This window comes from Trichosurus vulpecula, chromosome 2, assembly GCF_011100635.1.
Source record: "Trichosurus vulpecula isolate mTriVul1 chromosome 2, mTriVul1.pri, whole genome shotgun sequence".
NCBI classification, from domain to species: domain Eukaryota; kingdom Metazoa; phylum Chordata; class Mammalia; order Diprotodontia; family Phalangeridae; genus Trichosurus; species Trichosurus vulpecula.
This window is the reverse complement of record NC_050574.1, coordinates 249,582,348-249,591,896: the sequence shown is the minus strand read 5'-3', so window position 1 is coordinate 249,591,896 and position 9,549 is coordinate 249,582,348. Positions and strand designations below refer to the sequence as shown.

Below are 9,549 nucleotides of genomic sequence, written 5' to 3'. Positions count from 1 at the left end.
ATATATGTCTGTATGTATATATATGTTTCTATCAAAAAACTTTTAAAATATAATTAAATTTTTGAGATCACCAAGTTACCATCTAAGTGTTCTAAAATAATAATTTATTAATGGTAAGATACTGGTGCCTTGAAGAATCTGATGTGGGCCACTATGATCCTCTGGGGAAAAGGTATCTTTTATAATGAGCCATTCAACTTAGAATTCTATGAGGGTTTGCTCACTACATAGGCCAACTTAGTTTATGAGAGAGAAAATGTATAATTCTCTGCCCAATTTTGCCATTTGTCTCTGATCCCTCTAATTTGGATAACTTAGTGTAAGCCTATTTTGAGTACTGGAAAAAGATCAAAAGGGGTGTGTGTGTGTGTATGCATATATAATAAGTGTATAAAGGTGCACACATACATATGTGTATATAGACACACACATATAAATGCACATATGTGTGTGTATTTACCCAGTGATATGTAATGATATGGCTCAGATATCTGTTCTTTCTTCTGTCTTCTTCCTATATAGGAACACATCAGCAGCATGGTATAGTGAAAAGTGAACTGAATTGCGTATAAGGAAGTCTGGGCTCTTGTCCTTGACTGTCAATAATTCACTGGGAAGCTTTTAACAAGATTCTTTACCTCTCAGGCCTCCTTTTTCTAAGTTGTACAATGAGGAGGTGACACCAGGTGATTTCTATTCCAAATAAAAGTCTAAGTCTGTGTTTAATAAGTTCTGAAGAAGGAATATATGGTTTTATTCTTCACTTAAAAGCACACATTGATTACATGGTTTATATACAATGCCACTCTTGGGTTCCTGCTTTAGAGTTTTGTTTTTGATTAGGTGACATTATGTCCTTTGTCATACACAATAAAAAATATACCATCTTAGAGATTCTAAGTACCTACCCTTAGACTAGGAATATGATATCAAATATAAGCTATTTAATATTAGGAAAAATTCTAATGTTTAAAATGGTCATTAAATGTTTTAAATATTCTACTCACACATCAAAAAATACCAAAATATTAGTAGCAATGTAACTTGAAGTAGGCATCAGAAATTATATTATCTGAGATACAGCAGAAATCATTTAAGCACTAAGAGACTATACTGGAAAACATAATGAAATTATTTTTGCCAATATAAAAATCTTACTTTTCCCTCTTTAATTCATTTCTTTCCAACTGGTATTTTCAGCATTAAAACTAAAATATTAATTATGCACAAGTGGTATAATTTCCTAAGCTTTAAGTGCTAGCATATATAGTATATAGCATTAAATAATCTTAATTTCTGAGAGAACAAGCTATGTCACTTTTTAGGTATGGAATTTAAATGAAATCTATTTAAATTATAGCTTTCAAGTTACATATAGATTCACATTATTTAAGTCTGTTATTGTTAACATAATGTCTCTTTTTTGATGTCACACATTATCTTTCACTATTTGCAGATTTATTTCTTTTATGAAGTGGTCAAATGAATCAGCTCACCCTTGACTGTAACAAAATACTGTTTAGTGACTTGTGACAGACAGGGTTTTAACCTCTGACAGCTAGATTCATTGTTGGAGCAAGAGCCAATCATAGATCCTGACGACACGTGTCTCATCAAAGTTGGAATATAAAAAGCCACTTGGAATACAGTATAAAAGATTCACTGGTGTGGCACGTTGTCTCTCAGCCGTTACATGCATTAAAAATTGGCTTGGTGTTACATGCATAGACGAGCAAAGAAAAAAAGGGGGGAAGACCATATCGATTGCAAGATCATGCAAAAATTACAAATCTATGTTTATATTTACCTGTTTATGCTGATTGTAGCTGGTCCCGTGGATCTCAATGAGAGCAGCGAGCAAAAAGAGAATGTGGATAAAGATGGACTATGTAATGCATGTACATGGAGACAAAACACCAAATCTTCAAGAATAGAAGCCATCAAAATTCAAATCCTCAGTAAACTTCGGCTAGAAACAGCTCCTAATATTAGCAGGGATGCTATAAAACAACTTTTACCCAAAGCTCCTCCACTCCGGGAATTGATTGATCAGTATGATGTCCAGAGAGATGACAGCAGTGATGGTTCTTTGGAAGATGATGATTATCATGCTACAACTGAAACAATTATTACTATGCCTACGGAGTGTAAGTAGCTTTTTTTGTGTGTGCATATCCATAATTCTGCTGACAGTTGTCTTAGTGTTTATGAGAAACAGATCTCTTCTCAGTTGCTTTTAACAGGCTGCTGGCTATAGCATGTAAGTGGGAGGGAGAAATTTTTTTTCCTTAAGAGTTTATGAGCAAAATGCCAATAAGAGTGGAATTATTTTTATTCTGCCACATTATTTAATTTTTTCCGTGTTACACTGGAACAAATAATAAAACGCTTGAACAGCATTAAAGTTATTTAGCTTGACTATGTTATGGTAAACACAATATACTCAGGCTTCCTCTGCTAATCTTCCAGACTAACACAAAGACCAGAATTTTTAAAATGTAAACAATGCACACAAGCAACACAATAAGATTCTTAGCTATCTGGTTGCTTGAAAGATATAATATTAAACATCTTTTTAATAAAATTGAAAAAAGTTCACTAACTGGGTCTATTTTTAAAATCTCATTTTTTCCCTGATTGCACAGTATTTAAAATATATTTCTGCCAATACTAATTTGATTCCTGTGTATTCTTCAGTAATTAAGCTATTTAGCTATGAAAGCTGTTACACTTCACATGTTTACAAAAGGTAAAATAAAAGAGTATATCATAAAGGGAAAAAATGTAATTCAAGCATACCATAATAGTGATACAATTGCATCTAGATAAGTAATAACTAATAATGAAATGCTTGAATGAGGAACAAGGTAGTATGCACCTGAGTTACTTATCCTACTATTACCGTTGTGCTATCATTAAGAGTGCACAGTCTTTACATTTCTATTTATACATTTAATGCTGAATGATTAATAACTTGCAAAACCCACTACTTCTTGAGAGATTGTTGTCTATTATATTTCTGGAATATTATATAATTCATATCATACATTTATAGAAGACTCTAAAGAACAGACACACACACCACTAAAGTCAAAACTGGTACCTTAATAGAAGGGGCTGAATACAAAAGGCTCTAGGTCATGAGCTTATGATCTAGCTTTGCTGCCACTTCAACCTGGGAACTAAAACAGCTATTAAATGCTAGATTTCCCATTTAAATAAGCAAATTATAATCACAGTACCCTTTCTTTAAGGCAATATTGCCTAACAGTTCAACTAGAGATTTACCTCCCTCTTTTTTTGCAGATAGTTTTAAGATCCTGTAAAGAAACAAATTACTAGTATAATTGCTCTGTTTGCAGTCGTCTCTGCTTATAAATAATATACTGGCATTAATGGATATATTTTCCACCTTTTAGTTATCTAGAAAATATCATGAATATTTAAATATCATGAATCACTTGTTTAGTTTCATTCTTTGAAAATTATAGTTCAGAACTGGAATGTAAGAAAGGATTAATTTTTTTCCTACTAATTCCGAAGGCTAAGTAAGTAGCACAGTGTGCCTTGTCCCCAGGTAATTCAGGCCTGGGGGAAGGGTTCCTTCCTCCAGACTGATTGGTACAGCTGCTCAGTAAGTGTAACTACTCAGATTCCCAAAGAATTCTAAGTGGATGTTCCTCCACGGTGTCTCTTGTTCTCTCTAATCGTCATCATTTTAAAATCTCAACCAGAATTCATTCCTTCATAGAATTTTTCTTGGAATAAGAAGTCCATTTCTAACCAGTTGGAAAACAGGATATAAATTTAAAAACTGAAAAAGGTAATTGTAAAGTATATTTGTTCGGGGTTTTTTCTAATGAATGAAATTCTATACAGTACTCAGTATCAAAACATGATTTATTCATACTTTGAGAACCAATATTCATTCCATCAAGAGAATAGTTAATTAATTTGTTAATTTATTTGGAGATTTGGAATTTGATTTTTGGAATACTTAATTCAGTAATTTTTCTTTCTAAACATTCATTTATAGCTGATTTTCCAGTGCAAGTGGAAGGAAAACCCAAATGTTGCTTCTTTAAATTTAGCTCTAAAATACAGTACAATAAAGTAGTAAAGGCTCAACTGTGGATATATCTGAGGCCTGTCAAGAAATCTACAACAGTGTTTGTGCAAATCCTGAGACTCATCAAACCCATGAAAGATGGTACAAGATATACTGGAATTCGATCTCTGAAACTTGACATGAACCCGGGCACTGGTATTTGGCAGAGTATCGATGTGAAGACAGTATTGCAAAATTGGCTCAAACAACCTGAATCCAACTTAGGCCTTGAAATCAAAGCTTTAGATGAGAATGGTCATGATCTTGCAGTCACCTTCCCAGGAGTAGGTGAAGATGGATTGGTAAGTAATACCTGGGGAAAAAAAGCCTCTATAATAGCATTTTTCCTGTGAAAAGGACATCCTAAAGTATGTTTCTTTAATTTTCATGTTTTATAAAAATTCTATTAATAAGATTAAAAGTGTTCATTCAATGTGGGTAAAAATGAAAAGGGGGATGGGAGTATCATTTCTTTAACCTCACAGGCCAGTCATAGAGATGTTTCCCCAATGACATCCCTGTACTCACCAGAATAAATTAACCTGACTTCATATTTTTTTAGATCCTTTCTTGGTTTAGGTCATTCATTAATGAAAGTCTTTTCTTGTAAATTAAGAAAAATAATCCACTACCTTCTTTGAATTATTTACCATTGAGCAGTTTTCATAAATATCTTTAGTAGTGACAGTAGTTTTATATTATTAATAATAATTATTAATAATATTATACAAACCCCATAAAACCCTTACAGTGGGATCTAGTACATGCCAAACATGCCAAAACATTCTCTTTTGGAAGTCTTCAGGATGTATTGAATCTGTTTTATCCTAGAACAATGAAACAATTTTTAATGAATTATGAATATGAAATGAAATTGCTTTTGATTACTACAATTAACTGAGCATAATAGGTTTGTGCTTATATTTGGTAGTCAAAGTCTTTTAAAGTAATCAGAATTATCACCTACAGTCTGTAGAAATATGTCCATAAATTGATCTCTATATTGCAAACATTGTAAAATATTCCTTTGTGGATTATCTATGACAAATTTTAAATTTCCATTCTGGTGCTTGGGGTCAGCTTTGTCCTTTTTAAGGTAGTGTGTACTTAGGGAACTAATTTGATATTATCTTCAGCAGAATATAATCACATAAAGATTATGAGACAAAACTAATAAATTATATCCTCAAACTTGAAAGAAATCAATTTGGAATTATTTGCAATTCTGTGTTCTCTATATTATTGCTTCCCTCTATTACCATGGATTTATTTACTGTGCATTGTATCTGTTCGTTACTCTTTGCTAACATAATTACATCAGAAAGATTCTGTTTTCAAACATTATAATGCCTTTTAAAATAACAAATGTTCAAATATGATCAATCTTAACTGTCAAAAATTTGAAATGTTAATCTAGAGTACTGGATCAAATTTCTTTCATGTAACAAAAATATTTTCCCCAAGAATGATATGGTATTATATATAATCAATAATGCCCTGGGTTTGCTAATTCATTGTTTGCTTTTAAAGTGGTACTGTTTTTCTTAATGTAATTACCATTCAGATCACATGGTATCAATACAGGTATATTCTAACATTCAAAATGGGCTTCAAGTTACATTTTCTAAAAATGATCACATCTTTTTTCTTCATAATATAAGTGCCAATATTTTTACTATCCCCTTGTAGGATAATTATTCTGGTCATTTATGTTCCAAATATATATATATATATATATATATATATATATATATATATATATATATATATATATATATATACATGCGCACACACATATACACACTTCAATTTAATAATCAGATTTCTCAATATTAAAAAAGCCATCAAAAAAGACTATTGGAGATGATTCTGATCTATAATTGGTGGGGGAGAAAATGACTAATACAAATTTAGGAAGAGATACTCCTTGGAAGGATCAAAAATGACTAGGGAGGTAACATTCCTCACTAGAACAAACTTCAGATTTAGTCAGGAAGATGGATTCAAATCCCTGTTCCAGCACTTCTTTTCAATCTTGAACAAGTAATTTCACTTCTTTGGTCCTCAGTTTATTCATCTGAAAATGAGGGAGTTAGACTTGATGGCATCTAAATTCCCTTTCAGCCCAGAGTCTATAATTCCATAATATCTCTACTTGAATTTACTTAACTCCTGGCCTCTCTCTCTGACTGCCCCAATCATAATATGTATCATTCACATACACATACACCTTTGCTTGAATGTAACTTGTATCTTCTATGACTTGAAAATCTAAGTTTCGTTGTGGGAGGAAGACCTGGACAAGAGCAGTGTGACTGCATCTATATGATTTCCAGAAATCATCATGCTTTAAGTCCAGTCAGTTTGGGTAATTGAGCCATATTATCTTCATCCATTCATTCATTAAAAAAAAACTGGTAGGGAGAGGGTGCCTACTATGCGAAAGGCAGTATGCTAGAGGTTGTGATGGATACAAATATAAATGATACAGTCTCTCCTCTCAAGGAAGGGTGTACTATTTCAATTTCCTGGACCAGAAAAGGGAGATCAAGTCCAATGAAGAATTCCTTAAATGTTGTAGTATCTTTTAAAGAGGATTTTTTTTTTCAGGCAAGAGTATTTGTAAAATGATTTGCTTGATTAGTTTTCTCTCTTGAAGAATGCCTTGTCTGATCCCAGGGAATTATTTCAATGTGAATTACTTGATTTATATTTTCAATTCTTTTCCCATTCTTTACACAGAACCCCTTTTTAGAGGTCAGAGTTACAGACACACCAAAAAGATCTAGAAGAGATTTTGGTCTTGATTGTGATGAACACTCAACAGAATCTCGATGCTGCCGTTACCCACTAACAGTAGATTTTGAAGCTTTTGGATGGGACTGGATTATTGCACCCAAAAGATATAAGGCTAACTACTGCTCTGGAGAATGTGAATTTGTATTTCTACAAAAATATCCTCACACTCATCTTGTTCACCAAGCAAATCCTAGAGGTTCAGCAGGACCCTGCTGTACTCCTACTAAGATGTCCCCAATAAATATGTTATATTTTAATGGAAAAGAACAAATAATATATGGAAAAATTCCAGCCATGGTAGTAGATCGATGTGGGTGCTCATGAGCTTTGTGTTAGGTTCATTACTTCATAAAATATGGAAGGTTTCCCCTCACCAATTCTTGAAACTGTGAAATTATGTACAATAGGTAACAAAAGGCCTAGAGTACATTACAGATTCACCAAGGCACAAGCTACCATATATGAACTAGAAGAAGAGAATAAATGCAATGGTTGGTATTTAACCTTCAAAAGAAAAATTGCAATCAAAATATTATAACTTCCTTTTTAAACAGGAAGGAAATAACTTTTCATATATGATCATCTATCATCACACGCAGGTAAATAAAAGCAACTCTCCTCATGTCCCAGTGAAATAAAGAAATGGATGTTAAAATACATTTCTTCACAGCTTGACCATATCAATCAGAAAATTTCCATACAGTAATGGGATAATGTAGAGTTGTTGCATACCATCATTTGAATTTTCCTCAAACACTTGAATTTTTAGTGTATGACAGTATACTTGGTAAGATGAAATTCCATGAAAATAGAAGAATACAGAAATTAGGGATGGTACACTATATTCATGGTTCCATTCCTGTAATGATTAGTACAGTATGTTGATAATCTAAAACAATGGTGCTAATACAACAGGCTGAATGAAAGATGTTATCTGGTTGCAAATATCCAGCAAAATATAAAGTTTCCCCTTTACTCAGGTACCTTCAAGTGGAGTAGGGTTTCTTTAATGAAAAGAGAAAGTTTTCTTTTAGTTGTCAGCTTTCAAGTTTGTAACATCCCTGGACAGTCTGCAATCTACTAAAAGGCAACAGGACACTAATAAGCACTTGACAAACCTTGAAGTGCTACATAAAGATCAACTATTATTTTTGTTGTAATTAATAAGAAAAGTATAAATCCTAATTCAAAATTGTAGCCTGCTTTTTTTTTTATCAATACTGCAGTTTGCACTAAAACCAACCAATGCAAATCAATGGTTCTATCAATGTTGTGTAAAAATACTTTGATACAATTGCATTTATGTAATATGTATACAAGATTTTTGTAAATAATGTTTCCTTTTTTATTTACCGTTGGTACATGTTTATACTAAGAAAATTTCAAATTATGTATTAAGGCACAAAAACATGTCTTCAATTATGAAACATGATTGCTTGCAGAACAAATTTTATTAGCGATTAAATAGTGGACTTGAAAAAATCCATATGCCAATAGTTAGATGGTTACATTACAATCATTTTATATTTTTTTACATTATTGACATCCTTTTATGGAGTCACAATGGCTGTATAATGTGAATATGCAATTCTGATGGTTTACTGTCAATATAATAAAACCGTAACGTTCCATGATTTTAATACTGTACTGAAAACATTATTGACCATACCAAAAAGCTTTAATTTTATTGTCTCTATAGGCAGAAAAACAAACTGTTGATCTTTTCAATAAAATATTGCAAACTTTATTTTGTAATTCTATACTAAGTATACTTCTTCATATACTTAGATTTTATAAATCAGGATTTTTAAATTGGCTTAAATGTACTTATTGCAAAAAGAAATTTTTTTGGTATCAAATGTGTAGAAAATCACCATAAGTTATGTAAACATGTTATCACCTCTATGATAAGATGCAAAAGTTCTTATGTTACAATGATGTATTCTGGATTTCTGGTTTTCAACTTATCATTCTTTATTGTTGGAGATTATAGTAAAATATCAACCTGTTAATTTTCTTCCTCTTTTTCCCTCTAACTTATATTTTATAAAATTCTAAATATTTAACATTAAAATTTTTATTAAAAATGAAAACATAAATTTCTCATTTACAACGATTTAGACATTGTAAAGCTGTTCGAGTTCTGAGTGGATTTCCCTTCAAAAGCATGGTCCACATTACTTGGCACTACGAAAACAAATAATTGATTGCATCTGTTTCGTTTCCCTTTATGTTGACCTGGGTACTGTTTTCATAGATTCAATTTCCAAGAAAATTGCAATGGGCAGCAGTGTAGGATACTAGAATTATATAATATACACTGATTTGAGGAACACATTGAGGCCACGTGTTTTTCCTGGCTCTGTGGAGTATACCTAGTTTTTCCTATGGGTACAAAGAAACTTCTGTCTGAATTACAAAATACTCACCAAGTTCTTGGACATCCTTAAATGCAACATTCAATATATGCAAAATAATAATTTTTATATATTTTAACTCCTAGGAGAATGGGGACAAATAACTACTAAACCTAAAGGAAGCATTAATTGAATTGTATTTAATACCACTAATTCCTAAGAAAAGTTTTATTCCCCAGGGCTTGAAAAGATCCAAGATGTAGTGCAAGTGCTGAACATGGCGTC

General features: G+C 32.0%; 1 protein-coding gene across 1 annotated transcript; it reads left to right on the top strand.

Annotated features, from left to right (window-relative positions):
- The first annotated feature begins 1,611 nt into the window (after nucleotides 1-1,611).
- On the top strand, nucleotides 1,612-7,231 carry MSTN (myostatin). Its single transcript, XM_036742729.1, has 3 exons — nucleotides 1,612-2,147; nucleotides 4,037-4,410; nucleotides 6,851-7,231. The coding sequence occupies exons 1-3, from the start codon at nucleotides 1,721-1,723 to the stop codon at nucleotides 7,229-7,231; spliced, it is 1,182 nt and encodes a 393-aa protein (XP_036598624.1). The 5' UTR covers nucleotides 1,612-1,720.
- The last annotated feature ends 2,318 nt before the right edge of the window (nucleotides 7,232-9,549 follow it).